The sequence below is a fragment of the Coenobita brevimanus genome, chromosome 115 (assembly GCF_032717465.1).
Source record: "Coenobita brevimanus isolate Jiangsu-jjx chromosome 115, ASM3271746v2, whole genome shotgun sequence".
NCBI lineage: Eukaryota > Metazoa > Arthropoda > Malacostraca > Decapoda > Coenobitidae > Coenobita > Coenobita brevimanus.
Window position 1 is genome coordinate 3,294,147 of NC_137068.1, and position 15,854 is coordinate 3,310,000.

Sequence of the window (15,854 nt, forward strand, 5' to 3'; positions counted from 1 at the left end):
AAGGACTGGTGCTTTTCAGAACCTAAAGACAAGATTATTATTATCATTATTATTGTTATTATTACAGTACTGAGTGACAAGCCAAATGGCTTCTTGTTCACCAGGAAACCATTTACTATGTTGGGTGGTAACCATATAACCATATTATGGCACCTGGTGGTTTAGTGGGTAATTATGGCACTCCAACTGGACTGAGCCTGTGTAGGTTTATATCCAAGGGGTGGTTGGGGTTTATTGCTCACATAATGCCACATGGGATGAGTGAGGCTGGTCACTCTCATCTTAAATGTCAGGACCAACTTGCCTAGCCCTAGGCTCCTACGCTCCTTATGGGGTAACACAGAATTGGATGAAGGATGGATGTATGCATGTTACTGTTATTACTATTATTATTATTTATCATTTTGTTGGTACCATCTATCCATTTCAAGCAGCTTCAGGGAGACTTTCAAACTCAGGAGTCTTTAGTAGCCTTCACTACAAGAGGTCTATCCTAAACTAAATAAAATCATCTGGAAGTGGCAAGAATAAACTATAAAAGACATTACCGTACTGAAAGGGTTAATTTTCTTTTTATGCAAAAGAAGAAGGAACCAAAGGCCTGGTAATAAAAATAATATTGTAAAAAATATACCGAGGCCACTAACACAGCAATTTAGGTCATTGCTTTGGACCCCTGTAGTGTGATATATGACAAGCCAACTCCCACCAGAGCCACAGCAACTCCTATGAGGATGTACACAGGGGAACACACAGCCTCTCGCCCATGACTGTGAGTTGCGAGCGGGGCTGAGGAGTCATCTGCGTCTTTGTTGTATTCCATGACATCTGAAGCATCTGTAGAGAAATTGGGAGTAGAAAGTTAAAGGCATTCATGAGAACACTAACCCAATTTCCCATGGCTGTATTGGATGAGGAGACCTACAAATCATAATCATTACCAACATCACTGTCATTCATTATCATCATCATCATCATCCAAACTTCTTTTCCCACCTAACAATGGGGCGAGATTTGGAGCATTTTTTTGAAAATCTTCTCAGGGTCCATAAATCTAATGAAAATGCAGCCATAAGCAAAGTAAGCTTCCTTCCACCCATCATACCCCAATGTATGATGCTGTATATAAAACACTACTCTGATTGTGTCTCCGTACACTTTTCCAGCCATCCATTCCTAAGCCTCAACCCACCCTCCCTTTTTACAGACTTCATAGAGTGCGCACAGCATAGACTTAAACCAACAGCTACACAGAAAATAAAAAATAAATCTATGTTATCTAAGCAGGAATTACCATGCACTAGAAGGTGGGTGACTCAAACTGGTCCAAAGAATTTGTATCACTTATCATTCTTCCACATCCCTTGGCTAAAAATGTCATAAGTGTATATAAAAAGTGTGCCAGTGAGAGTAACAAAGTACAGAAACATCTATAAATCATTCTATCTCACCCGCCAGAGTTTCCAGAGACTCATCCACATGCTCCTTACGTATCCTGAGTCCCAGTAGCTCCTTGGCAGACTGACAGGCATCGGCAGGGGTGTCTCCAGGGAAGAGGTAATCACACAGACTCACAGGCAGACCCCCACCTAGAAAGTCAATCATGCAACAGGTCAACTCTGGAACTGTCTCCCTCTCTCTGTATTTCCTACTGGCTATGACCTCCAGTCTTTCAAACGCGGTGTGACCAGGCATCTCGAAATGAACAGATCTTGAATCTGGCTCTCTGTTATATTTTGTTTTTTCTTGGAGGGAACAATCTTATGGGCTTCTGGCCTTTGGTTTCTTCTTTCTTGCGTTAAAACAAATAAATAAATAAAAAACAGAGTAGAACGTTATGAAAAGTAGAAACGCTGGGTGGGAGAGAGATGTGGCTTGAAGCCTGACTTCTTTTTATTTTCTCTAAAATTTTGGGCAATACAAAACCCAGCTTCTCTGAAGATGGGCTCTGTGTAGCTTGAAACGTTAGAGAAAATAAAGAATTCAAGTTCTAACCTCTCTCTCTCTCCTATCCAACTGCTGTACTCTTTTCACCTTCACTTGGTCCAGAGACCTGGTCAGTGGGGTTCAACCTATGACCAAGTACACACTGTAATACTGACAAAAATCATTCATTCATTCATTCATCATCCAACCCTACGTCGTCCCATGAGATGCAGGAGACTATGGACAATCATAATAGCAAATGTGTTCACAATAACTGCAGTACAAGTAAATTAAAAAGTTGTGGCTACAGTTCATACAAAAGAATACACAAACCATCAGCATAAAGAGCTACAAATACCTTCAAGGAAGACTCTCCTGGGAGGTTCATGTATGATGGGTCCCACAATGTTTGATGGTGGCTCCTCTACCAGTGAATCACAGTGCATCTCCCACCTTCCAACCACTGACCGCACCAAGTCAGTTATTACCGCACTTCGACCTTCACCCACCGTGGCCTGCAGCAGAAAACAGCGGATGTATTACAGAAAGTGAGGTGTCTAGACTGTAATGCAATCCCTTACATCACATTCTTATTATGGTGTAAGTGACTGCTGGGGAGGAATGCCTTCATGTGGTGACACAATATAACCAGGACGCTCAATTGCCTGATTATACAAACATCCCCCAACTACTTCCCTATCTCCCCAAAGAAGAGTGGACTGAAGAGGAAGGGCAACTGAAACTTGCAGTCCACCAGAATTGTGTTTCAATTCAGCCTGCTATCACCACCACAACACATTAACCTCATGCAAATCACTCTCACAAAACAAACCAACATAACCTTGAAAATATGTTTCTGGAAGCATCCAGCTGATGTAGCTGATTTTTTGCAGTCCACCACCTTTACATCCAGAGGAGCCTGTGGCCATAGTGATAAAGTTTCTAGAAAAGGTTAAAAAAAAAAAATCTTTTAATGGAACAGTTGCCCAACTATCATTTAACAAAACTTAGAATATGTGTCAAATAAAAGTCTGATGCCGGATACCCATTTTTAATATGTTTGTAGACTGAGGATGAGGTGGAGGGATGGAGTTGAGAGGTATATAAGGGAAGGGGGAGTGAGTTGTGGGGAGGGTAGTCAAATGATGGATGACAGAGCGACTTGGAGGCGTTTTGTCTGCAGCCACCCTTTGCGGGATTAGGGCGTCGGGTTATAGATAGATAGATAAACAGTTTAATTTTCAATAGTGCTCATATAAAAAAAACTTACCTTGGAATGAACAAAAGCAAGCCCAGCCAGACATCCTGTGAGGCGAACACACCCAGCACTCTCGCTAACCCCACTGGCTAGAGTCGTGGGCAGGGGAGCACAGGAGTCTAAAACTTCCGCTGTAAACACCTTTGGAGGAGCAATATCCATCACCCCTCGGCCTCCACCTTTCTTCTTTGATGGCTTATCCTCCGCCGCACTTGAGTCTAATGCGTCGTCATCATCTGGAAGCTCTGAGTCGATGAGGATCAGACTCTCTGTGACGCTCTTTGCCCAAGGTTTTAGGAGTGTCTGTGGAGTAATTTTTGACATTATATTCTTATGTCTGTTGGGGGATAAGTTAAAGTCTGGATAATAAGACACCACAGTATTTACCAGGAATAGCGACTCTGAGTTTTTCAACTACTGTATAGGGCACTTACCAAGAAAGAAGACTCATTGGGTTAAAAAAAAAAAGAAAAAAGTAACACACTTCTCAAACAATGTTATCTGGAAGCTGAGGATAAAGTTACTGAAAGTGCTATGAAAGGAATTCAATAAAGCAAATTTTTCCATACTCCTGACATACCATACCATCCATCCATATAATATCCATCATCCAATCCTGTACTTCCCCATCAGGAGTACAGAGGATCTGAGCTAGGCTATTCAGTCCAGATATTTAAGACAAGGGTTATACCTGTACAGGTACAGCACTTCAGAACACCTGCAATAAATGACTTACGAGTATAGTTTTGTAAAGGGAGTGAGCTGATTTCTCCTTTGGCAACCAGAAGTTCAAATTAACATTGTAAGAATAACTAAGCTGCTGCCACCTGATGCCACCACGCTGAAACTTGAGGTCAGCGTTGGCCTGGGCGCTGACTTCACTTGGGAAGACATCCTGGGTTTTGCATAATATCCTAAGGAAATATGATGTATCAAGAGATTACTACAATTAAATCAATGATCACCCACTCAAGACAGTACTAATTTGACAGCAAAATACAAACTTATGGAATTCACAAAAGCAACTTACGATCATTACTTAACAACAATACATACTGTATTCAGGAAAAAGTAAAACATGCTTAATGATATTTCATGACAAAAAACTCCGTGAATCCTGGATATGTAGTCAAAGTACTTACTTGAATGACTGTGTGCACACATGTAGAATAACTTTTTCACTTTTAAGCTCAGAAGTATCTAATAAAATTCTTGAAGCAGTCTTGTGAACACCTCCCAGTACAGAGCGAAGCTTTGACTGACTCACAGAGGCTGTGAAATCTGACTGGGGTGTCACCACATACACTCCAATAATGTCCAGTCCTCCTGGCAGCATACGCACAACCTGTAAGTTACAGCATATTTTGACTCGTAAGTAAATGAAAAGAACTGCACAACATTACACATACAAAGCTGTCCATGTAAAATTCACATACCAGTAAATGGCTAGTTTTATAGTAAATCGTCTGCCAAAGTAACCTGGAGGCAGTTTTGTCATGGCCATTCCTTGCAGCCTAGGTAGGTTCCCTGGAAGATGCAAGGCATTGGCACTTCCAAAGCACTCTTTCTTCCTGGGAACCTCTGACAAGGGATGACCATAAGAGAACTGTCTCAATACTATTTAGTAAGATGCTGTGATAACAATAAAACAATCTCTCTCACCTGTCTAGCATGCTGGGCAACAATACCATCAACTATTTTAGGAATAGATTCAGGATACTTTGATTTTCCTTGATCAGTTTTTGTATCTGGTATAGACTCCTCATCCTCAGAGCTCAGATCTCCCTCATCTGGCACCGGGGTCGGAGCCAGGTGGACGATGATGTCACGTTCCTTAGTATTCTGAAATTATTAAAACCTTGTCAGGGAAAAGAATACATGCTAATATCTAGCTATTTGTGTTTTACTATGATGTCACATTCCTCTGCATTCTGAAACTATTTAAAACTTGTCAGAGAAAGGAACACATGTTATTATCTATCTATCTATGTTTCACCGTGATGTCAAATTCCTTTGCATTCTGAAATTAATTAAAACTTGTCAGGGAAAAAAACAAGAAATTATTTAGAGCTTGTCTGAGAAAAGAACGCATGTTAAAATCTACGGGTATTTATCTATGTTTCACAATATTGACACATTCTTTTCTGAAATAATTAAAAACTTGTCTGGGAAAAGGACACATGTTACTACAAATTTATCTATCTTTCACAATGATGTTATGATCCCTTGTATTCTTAAATTTTTAAAACTTGTTTGGGAAAAGGATACATGCCACTACACCTATTTATCCATCTATTAGCTTTCATTAAATTCCTTACTGACACATGAGAAGTATGGTACCGGTATATGGGCCCTGGGCTAGGCTAATTACCCCTGACTTTTGAGGCAATGGTAACTGGTCACTCTTCCCCGAGCAGTGTTTTAATAATAAACTTCAAACACCCCATGGATTTAAACACTTATGAGCCACAGCTGGTTGGAATGCCTTAATCCACTACACCATCAGACAGTAACTCAAAAAAAGGTCAATAATACTGTCTTTACTATGCTCTTTTTACTCTAACTTGGCTCACATCTTCCTCCTTTTGCTGCTTATTTCATATAGCTTAGTGGTAGAAAAAGACAACAGAGTGGCACTACAGTATATCCTGACATAGCACTTTTTCGTGACTGGCATCATATTCTAGTGTTATGGCAATCTTCTGTTACAACTCAGCATTCAAGATGGAGACAGGGCAATTTTTGGCCAAGTTACAGTAGAAAGAGTATAGTATCTATCTATATCTATCTATAGCCCGACGCCCTAATCCCGCAAAGGGTGGCTGCAGACAAAACGCCTCCAGGTCACTCTGTCACCCACCATTTGACTCCCCTCCCCCCAACTCACCCCCCCCTCCCTCATATACCTCTCAACTCCATCCCTCCACCTCATCCTCGGTCTACCCCTCCCTCTCCCTCCCTCCACCTCACCTACATACACCCTCTTAGTCAGTCTTTCATTCTCCATCCTCTCCACATGTCCAAACCACCTCAGTGTACTCCTAAGAGTATAGTAAAAAGAAAGAAATATACATAAAAGAGACATCCCAAGCTTCAGGGAGTTAAATTACAAGATACTCAAAAAAGTTAATTCAGATTTCCATTATTTTTATTGTTTATATTGGTATTCATATATTAAATGTCTGGCTTGGATTTCTAGCCTTTCTCATTTTTATCCTTCTATAAATGAAAAGGCTGGCTTAGACAGTTTAATAGATTTCTAGATCTATTGGACATGTTTATGTGAAGCCACAATACATGATGAATGTTTTTGGCAAATCAGATACAGCCAGGATTCTGGGAGCTTGAATGATGAGTGAATGGAAGTGTGGTCCACTGGATTGGGCAAATTTGGGCTGTCTGGACACTGCTACTCCTCACCCTGCCCTAAGGTGGGAAAGGAGGTCTGGATGATGATGATGATGATGATGATGCAAACTGGCTTACATATCCTTTCTTATAGGCTTCATTCCTGTCACACTTGGTCATTCATCATACAAACTTGGTCATCCATCACAGCAACCATATTTTGTCGTTTTTTTAATCCAACATTTTCTTTGCTCTTTAAAAAAAACTCTCATCTCTGGGGACTTAAAGATTCTGGGGGTTAATTACTGATCTGTGATTTACTTTACGTGCAGTTTCTCTATCAGTTCATATGAAAAAATAATCAATAGTTTATGTCTACAGGGTTGTGGCCATCTGGTCAACACCTAATGAACCCCCCCCCTCTCCCTACCCCAAAAAAATACCTTGAGGTGCTTTGGATATGTGGAGAGGATGGAGAATGAGAGACTAATGTGGAGAGTGTATGTGAGTGAAATGGAGGGGGTGACTAAGGATGAGATGGAGGGAAGGAGTGGACAGGTAGGCTATATGAGAGAGGGGTGTGTGTGCCAGGGGGGAGGGCAGTGAAATGGCGGGGGATAGGGCAGCATGGAGGCGATTTATTTGTGGCTGCGCCTTGCGGGATTAAGGCATTGGGCAATAGACAGACAGATAGACAGATACAGTATACATCACATAACATTTAAATATTTGAATACTTTAGTTACATACTAAATTTTCTGTTGAAATATCATACAGAGCTACTTGGTTCATATATTACTGGAAATACAAAACAGAACTCCTAAGCAATGTACACTTAGCCATATGGATTACAAAATTTTAAACAACAGAGGGAGGTGTGGAGCTAATGAGGACGATAAATGCACATATAAAATACCTATCTCACTCTATCTACAGCCAGAGGTCATAATCCCATAAGAAGTGGGCATTTGTCTCCCAATTAATTGTTTTACAGGGAGAGGCACTAACCCTCCGCAAACCCCCCTGTTCACACATACGGATGAAGTGACAAAAAGCCTTCCCAACCCTGTCAAGGGCCTGTGACTGAACCACCAATAGTTCTTCTTCCAAACATAATATAGGTATACAATAACAAAAGTTTACAATAAATATCTGGTAGAAAAAAAGAAAAGATCCATTACTAAGACAGCAGCTGTAAACTTCAATTTTACCCCAAACTGTCAGAGTACTACTGTTCCTGGATGCTCACGGTTATTCCTACCAAAATCTGGAAAAAACAAGTATCTAAAGTTACACCGTTTGGTTAGGTTCAGATGGGTTTCAGTAATCAATGCAACATTTATAACAGGATAAAATACATGCAGGCAGAAAGATACTAAAAACTCAGTAAAACAATAAGGGAAGAAAAAAAAAAAAATCGAGAATACACGACGAAAAAATACAAGAAAATTAGGCTTAAATGATATCGATTGAAAATTTATCCTATCTATTCCCAACGATTGTTACTTCTGGCATGCACTAAAATCATGTAAGTTCTCATTAATTTATCTTTGAAGAATATTCAGAAAAATCACTCACTTGTCCTATCAGTAAACCAATCTGAAACCTGCCAGCTTTCGCTAAGGCAGTGAGCTTATCTTGCAGTGTATCGTCAGCTATCACTGTTCTGCCCATCTTCTTGCCTCAGACGTACTCAAATCTTCACGACAAATCTGCAGTGAGTAGATTTTATCCATATATAGTCGCCAGAACTTTGGAGAAATTAGTGACGACGTCGCCAGCTGTTCGGAGCTGACCAAAACAATGTGCATTCACAAACTTCAGACTCGCACGTCAAAATATTATCTTCATATGTCCTTTACGATTCATTTCAGGAATAAAAAGAAAGCATATACATAATTTTCGGTGCATAGTGGCAAAACTATTCTATTAAAAAAGCAGTACTGATTTATATATAACTAACTAGATATTTTACTTTGACAGAAAACGCTACAATGATCTATCATCAGGGTGGGCTATTCTAATCTAAAAAGATTATTGGGTCTCAATTCACTATTAATCTTATCTTTCAAGAAAAAGGATATGCTGGTATAAGGCTGCTGCTCCTCCATGCATATTTTATAAATAAGTGTTTAAATGATAGAATACTGCAGGTTCCTCTGCCGTTCACTGCCGAGGAGTGATATAAAAACAGTAGACCCAACTTTCACTTCTGCCGTCGTCTACGCTGGGCTAAAATATACTTTGATTATTTTTCTGAAACGAAAGAGATTGATTCCAATTAATCAGTACACCCATGTGAAAGAATAAAAGATTTTAGAGCTAAGTGATTGATTAATTACATCAAAAAATATCATGCGATTGTAACTGGAGGTCATCGCCGTACAATGAGAATAAAACAGAACAAGGACAATGTATGTAGTTTACCATTTAGCTTACCAAGGCCACCCCAAAGCTTGTCTCGATGAGGTGGTCGGTTCAGGATCGGGGCAATAAGCCTGCGCTGGCTCATCTATAGCCCCCTTACTTGCCTAATTAGTGGGTCAATTTTGGCCTTAAAACTGTTCACTGTATCAGCCATTACTGCTTCGCTTGTCAGATTATTCCACTCGTCCACCACTCTACTTGAAAAGCAGAATTTCCTCACATTAAGTCGTGGTCTTTGTTTGAAAATCTTGAGCGGGTTCCCTCTTGTTATCCCATGGTCCATAATGAAGAAGTCTTCTTTCTTTAATCCTTCTAAACCTTTCATTATCTTAAAAACTTCAATTAGGTCACTTCGTAGTCTCCTTATCTCCAGTGATATCAATCCAGTCTTCTTCAATATAATCTCATAGGGATCCTCCTTTATACTGTCTATCATTCTTGTCATTCTTCTTTGCACCTTTTCTATTATTTACATCTTTCTGGTTGTAAGGTCTCCAAGCCTGCGGCCTTACCAGAGACTTATATAAGCGTACGATATTGGTTATATTCCTGTTGTCTATTGTTCTCTTGATATTTCCCACAATTTGGTTAGCCTTGGCCACTAGCTTGGCTACCTGGGTACTCTGACTCAGTGATCTATGAATTGTCACTCCTAGGTCTTGCTCATAATCCTCACTTGCAATTTCCTGTCCTAATATATACGTATGATTTATATTCCCTTGTCCAAAGTGTAGACATTTACATTTATCCACATTGAACAGCATCTACCATTCTTTAGACCACTGGTACGTTTTATCCAAGTCATCCTGCACAGAACAAATTTCCTGTAATGTTGATGTCATACCAAAAATTTTGATGTCATCAGCAAATTTAAGCACCTGATTAGTAGTATCCATGTCAATGTCACTGATGTATACAACAAATAGAGGTGGACCTAATACCGATCCTTGTGGAACACCACTTTTCACATCGCTCCTTTCCAATTTCTGTCCTCTATTTACCACTCGTTGTTTCCTTAACTTTAGCCAAGATCTGATCCATCTACTAACTTTCACTCTAATTCCATGAGCCTTATTTTTTTTTAAAGAAGTCTTTAGTGCAGAACTTTATCAAACGCTTGTAAAGTCTAAATAGACCACATCCACTGGAAAACCAGTATCAACATATGACGTAAACTGTTCTAAAAATGTAAGAAGATTTGTTAAACATGACTTTCCTGGCAAGAAACCATGCTGGGACTTCTTTATTAGATTACTCACTTGGAGATGTTTCAATATTACATCTCTAATGATTGATTCCATTCATTTACTAACTTGCGATGTTAAGCTCACTGGTCTATAATTAGATACCATCTTCCTTGATCCTTTTTATTAAAAATTGGCGTTACATTTGCTTCTCTCCATCCTCAGGCACATCTCCTTCTTCTAAGCTCCTCTTGAATATATAGCTGAGGGGTTGCGCTACTGTCCCTCTCATTTTCTTCAACACTGCTGGGTGAATATTGTCATTACCAGGTGCTTTCTCTGGGTTCAAAGCTTCCACCTTCCTAAGTACTTCCTCAGCCGATAAATTCACTTCTTCCAACCTCTGTTTTCCACACACTTGTCTAGGGTTAGGTATATTATTAAGAGTTTCCTGTTTAATCACTGTTGCAAAATACTCATTCAACATATTTGCCATTGTCTTGTCGTCCTATACAACAACGCCATTCCTGTCATCCAGTGGTTCCACATTTTCTCTCACACTCATTTTGCTTTTGGCATATCTGTAATATGCTTTGGGATCCTGTTTTACGTCCCTGGCTAGTTTTTCTTCAAATTTCTTCTTAGATTTTCTAATCATTCTTCTTAATTTGTTCATCGCTCCCTTATATCTCAAAAAATCTTGGAAGTGACTGGTCTCCTTATACTGCGCCCACCATTTAAGGTTGTTTCGTCTAGCCCTCGCTATATCCCTATTCCACCTTAAGGGCTTCCTTAGTCTTTCATCATACTGCTTTACAGGTACATACAACTTAACTAACCTGTCATATTCATTCCTAAAAATTGTCCACATTTCGGATGTTGTCTTACCCATGAATTCTTTTTTCCAATCAATTTTAGAAAACTCCTCCCTCATCTTCCTAACCTTTGTATTTCTGTAGTCAAGAATCTGCTTCTTCCAAATGTTTCTCCTACAATCAATAATTATATCAAAACAGACAACATTATGATCACTTGATGCAAGGGGTGCTCTCATCTTTACATTATCTACTAATGAAGGATCAGAACTTAACACCAGGTCCAAGATATTGTCTCCTCGTGTTGGTTCTTTCACATTCTGTATCAAGAAATTATCCATAACTGTATTCACTTCCCGCACTTAATAACTCCCAGTCGATTGAACTGTGGTTAAAGTCACCACATATTATAACCAGATTGTACCTTCTACAAATTGTTTCAATTTTTCTATGTAGGGTTGCTTCCTCTTCCTGTGTTGTCGATGGGCTGCGGTAGCATATTCCTATGTATGTGTATATACATATATACAGGGCAATATAATAAACAAAATGAATATAAATGGTCATATAACATTAAAAGCAATATAAAAACGTCAAGGTCACATAAAACTATGCATAAAACAACTACAATGAAGACTGCATAAAAACTAAAGCTGATTGAAGAAGCCTGATTCTTCAATAAACGGGAAGGTGGCTCCACCCATCACACACGCCTCCTCTCCATGGCCTAAGGGAAGAAGGTAAGCCCCATCTCCGGCCCTAAACTTGAAGAAGCACGACGACAGGCAATACCCACACCCACAGTGGAACACAAGCAAGACGTGCCAGGCAACAGGACCAGGCAGTCTTCACAGTGAGGGGTCAGGTGTGTAAGACCAACCCGTAGGCGAGACACAGAAACTTCCCAGTGACGGGGCGTGGCTGTATAGGTCCATGGATAAATTACCGCTGTCACCTCCCATAGCTTATTTGGAAAAGGAAGTGTGTCCCATACATGATGCCTGTAGGTCAGGGAGGAAGCCTTAATCACAGGAAAGTAATCTCCGTAACGGAGAGGTGTGACAGAGGCATTGAGGGTAGCTGCTTCCAGTGCTGCCTCACCTGCACATTCATTTCCCTGCAGTCCAACGTGGCCTGGCACCTAGCAAAATGAAACTCTTTAAGCATGACAACCCACGAGGAGGCACTTTTCAAAAGCTATTTCACATCAAATGGTGGGGAGAAGAAAAAGGTTGACAGGTAGAGAAAGTTATCGTGCAATGGGTAAAAACAGTAATGCCATTTGTCTCATGGGAAAGGATAAGCTGGACAGACATCAGAGTTGTGGACAGCTCAACAGTAAACATTGACGCTGAGGAGGGTAGGGCGCCGCAGCTAAGATCAGGGAAGACATCGCCAAATCCAACGCTAACATCACACTCTGAGCCATTGGTAAAAACAGACAGACACGGTATGGAGGGCAACAGGAGCTAAAAATCTGAGTATAAATCACATCTGGTGCAACAGCTTTAGGAACCGAGACATGCCGGCAAAATCTGACATAAACTAACACCCAGGATGGAACGAAAGACGCCCCAATGCCCAAAATTGAAGTACAGTACGTGGGAGGAAGAGGTTAGCCATACTCCCCTTGCCCAATAACTAAGAGGGCGAGGAATCGTGGCTAGAGGTCAGAAAATGGGCACTAGGCAAATACATTCTAAATCTAGAGTTCTAAACTAAAGCATGGCAACGAGACCTTTAATATGAGGCTCAAAACACAAACTATGACAGATGCACCAAGAGACTGCGGTTCAAAACGTAAACATGGCCAAAGCACTCCGCGCCTAGAATTCAAACCCCAAAGAATGGCAAAGGCACCGTGAGTCCGGGGTTCAGAATCCTACGTAATACTAAAACACATAAAATCTAGGGCTCAAAACAAAAAATACAGGAGGCGCGCCCTTGAAACTAACATTCAAAGCCCCAAACTTAACAACTGCATACCTATTCTGTGTGTGAGACGTGGGACCGTAGAAATCCCATCAGAAGTTCTGGTAATTCCTAAAGACGTCATGCTAGTACTGGATAATTTATTGGGAGAGAGTTGTGGTACGCTCTCGGAATCTGGTGGTTCTGTCTCTCCTGATATCATTTTTTTTTTTTTTTTTTTTAATGCGAGAAAGAAGGAACCAAAGGCCATGAGCCCGCAGTAACAGTTCCCTCCAAGAGAAAAACAAAATACAATAGAGAGCCAAATTCAAGCTCCGATCATTTTGAGATGCCTGGACACACTGCGTTTGAAAGACTGGAGATCATAGGCAGCAGGAAATACAGACAGAGGGAGACAGGTGAGAGGTAAGTGAGTTTCCCTTGCAGCCCAACGCCATGACTACGCTAAGTTAAGCATTTGTCAGCACACAGAAAACAGTCTTGTCAGCGAATTTGGCCAGAGGTAGCGATCACCGGCAACGTCTGAGATATGACGACAAATGAACGGATCTTGAATTTGGCTCTATGTGATCATGTTTTATTTTTCTTGGAGTGAACAATTGGGGGACTCCTGGCCTTTGGTTCCTTCTTCCTTGCATAAAAGAAAGATACGTAACTCCTTCTGTGGGGCCGTCTTACAGGTACAGTACCGTATATACACCACACAGGGTCCGGCCCCCCCTTGTGGTAGACAGCTCCTCGCCTGGTCGGAACCGCGTCCTTCTCACGGCGAGGTACAAGGAAATATGAGATTTGGCTCTTGGATGGATGCCGCAACTGCATCATTCCACGTGTAGGCTCCTCGTCAGCAACACACCCTGAGACTTCAGATCCATAAACATTAAAACATCCTCAGTCAGTGTGTGTGTGTGTGTGTGTGTGTGTGTGTGTGTGTGTGTGTGTGTGTGTGTGTGTGTGTGTGTGTGTGTGTGTGTGTGTGTGTGTGTGTGTGTGTGTGTGTGTGTGTGTGTGTGTGTGTGTGTGTGTGTGTGTGTGTGTGTGTGTGTGTGTGTGTGGACAGGGTGACAGATAGATAAATAGATCCGTGGTTAGATAGATATAGATAGATGGGTATAAATAGAAAACAATAGCTTAAGTGACTTGGGAGGTGTGTGTGTGTGTGTGTGTGTGTGTGTGTGTGTGTGTGTGTGGATTACGTCACTGGTATCGGCCGGGGTATGTCCAAGGCTACATTGTCACTGAGGAGGGAGGGAGGGAGGGAGGGAGAGATGGAGGGCAGATATTGAGGGAGGGAGGGAGGGTAGACACTGAGGGAGGGAGGGAGGGAGGGAGAGAGGGGGTGGAGGGAGTGCCACAACATGCTGACACAGTGCGGTGACAGTCACAGCGTGGGGTAGAGCACGTCAGCATACACTCTTTCTCCCACCACTAACCCTACTACTACTACTGCTACTACTATCATTCCTATCTCTAAAACAACGACCACTACCACCTCTACTACTACTACTTCTTCTACTACTACTACTATTATTACTACCACTCCCATATCCACCACCACTTTACCAACACTCCTACCTTCATCTCTACCTCTGCTACCACCTCTTCCTGTACCACCACCTCCACTACCACTGCTCTCACTGTCACTACTCCACTACTGCATCTACCTCCACAACTCTGCTTCTTAAAACCTACTTCCTCCTTTCTGCTGTCATCCTTGTCTCTGCTTTGCATCTTCTGCTTTTTAAATATCCCTTCACCACCTCGTATATCTTTATCACCACGCCATCACCACCCCTAACTCAACTCCACTTCCATCACCATCCTCTTCTTCCACCCTATCTCTTCTACTAAAAAAATTACGCACCTATCACTACCCTTCCCTTAACAACGACCACCACATGCACCACACACTCGTATGCTAAGTATATTATAAAGAAAAACGAGTTATGTTGCGTTATTTTGTCAGTACGAGTGTTAAAGTTAAAAAATTCGAACGTTCAGTCAAGAATTTAGGCGCCATAAGACTCGCCCACGCGGCCCTCCTCTCCACTGCGCATGCGCGAGATCAAGCGAGCATCCGAAGTACACAAACCTCTCTTGGCGGGAATTTTGAAGTGAAACGCTGGATATCAAGTGGTACTGAGGGTGTGAGAAAGGAAAAAGTAAGTCAGAAAAGCGTCCTCACTACTCGACAATTACTTAGCGGGAATTTTAACTTTGAAAATAAGCGCAGGATGTCTAGTGGAAGCGAAGGAGTGAGAGAGACGCAAGGGAGACTGCTGGAGAAGGTGCTGGAGATCGTGAAGAGGGAGCAGCTCGTCACGGGCATCGACCCTTCTAAAAAGGTCATCGAGTTTATGCACCCAGAGGAGTTGAAGGTTAGTCTATTTTTTCTATCTATCTATCTATCCATCTATAGCCAGATGCCATAATCCCGTAAGGGGTGGCCGTTTGTAGTTAGTTGTTTTACGGGGAGGGGCACTAACCCTCCACCAACCCACTTGCTCACACGTAAGGAGCACGTATGATTTGATTATACGGTTACCACCCAGCGTTGTAAATGGTTTCTTGGCTTACAGGAAACTATTTGGTTTGTCACTCAAAGTAAAGCCACCTGAAAAGGAAAGAAGGGTAATAAAAAGTGACAGGAAAGATGGGAGAAATAGGAAGAGAGGAGGGCAGACACAGAAAAAGAATGACAAAGGTGAAGGAAGAAGTAGGCAGCACTACATCAAGTGAGTGGATGATGGTGAGAAATAGGAAGAGAGGAGGGTAGACACAGAAAAAGGATGATAAAGGTGAAGGAAGAAGTAGGCAGCACTACATCAGGTGAGTGGATGATGAGGAGAAATAGGAAGAGAGAAGGACAGACACAGAAAAAGAATGATAAAGTGAAAGAAGTAGGCAGCACTACATCAAGTGAGTGGATGATGATGAGAAATGGGAAGAGAGGAGGACAGACCC

The 15,854-nt window shown here is 41.4% G+C and overlaps 2 protein-coding genes across 2 annotated transcripts in view; one reads left to right on the forward strand and one right to left on the reverse strand.

The window, feature by feature from the left end:
- Window positions 1-526: 526 nt before the first annotated feature.
- Window positions 527-8,313, reverse strand: LOC145418582 (protein odr-4 homolog). Its single transcript, XM_080286948.1, has 8 exons — window positions 8,111-8,313; window positions 4,847-5,026; window positions 4,327-4,529; window positions 3,921-4,098; window positions 3,197-3,487; window positions 2,285-2,441; window positions 1,452-1,589; window positions 527-837 (listed from the first exon to the last, which is right to left on the reverse strand). The coding sequence occupies exons 1-8, from the start codon at window positions 8,204-8,206 to the stop codon at window positions 656-658; spliced, it is 1,425 nt and encodes a 474-aa protein (XP_080143074.1). The 5' UTR covers window positions 8,207-8,313; the 3' UTR covers window positions 527-655.
- Window positions 8,314-15,124: 6,811 nt separating this feature from the next.
- Window positions 15,125-15,854, forward strand: part of LOC145418642 (cysteine sulfinic acid decarboxylase-like) — a 12,399-nt gene continuing 11,669 nt past the window's right edge. The window contains exon 1 of the mRNA XM_080287004.1: window positions 15,125-15,268. Coding sequence (XP_080143130.1) covers window positions 15,125-15,268 — 144 coding nt within the window. The remainder of the gene's footprint in view (window positions 15,269-15,854) is intronic.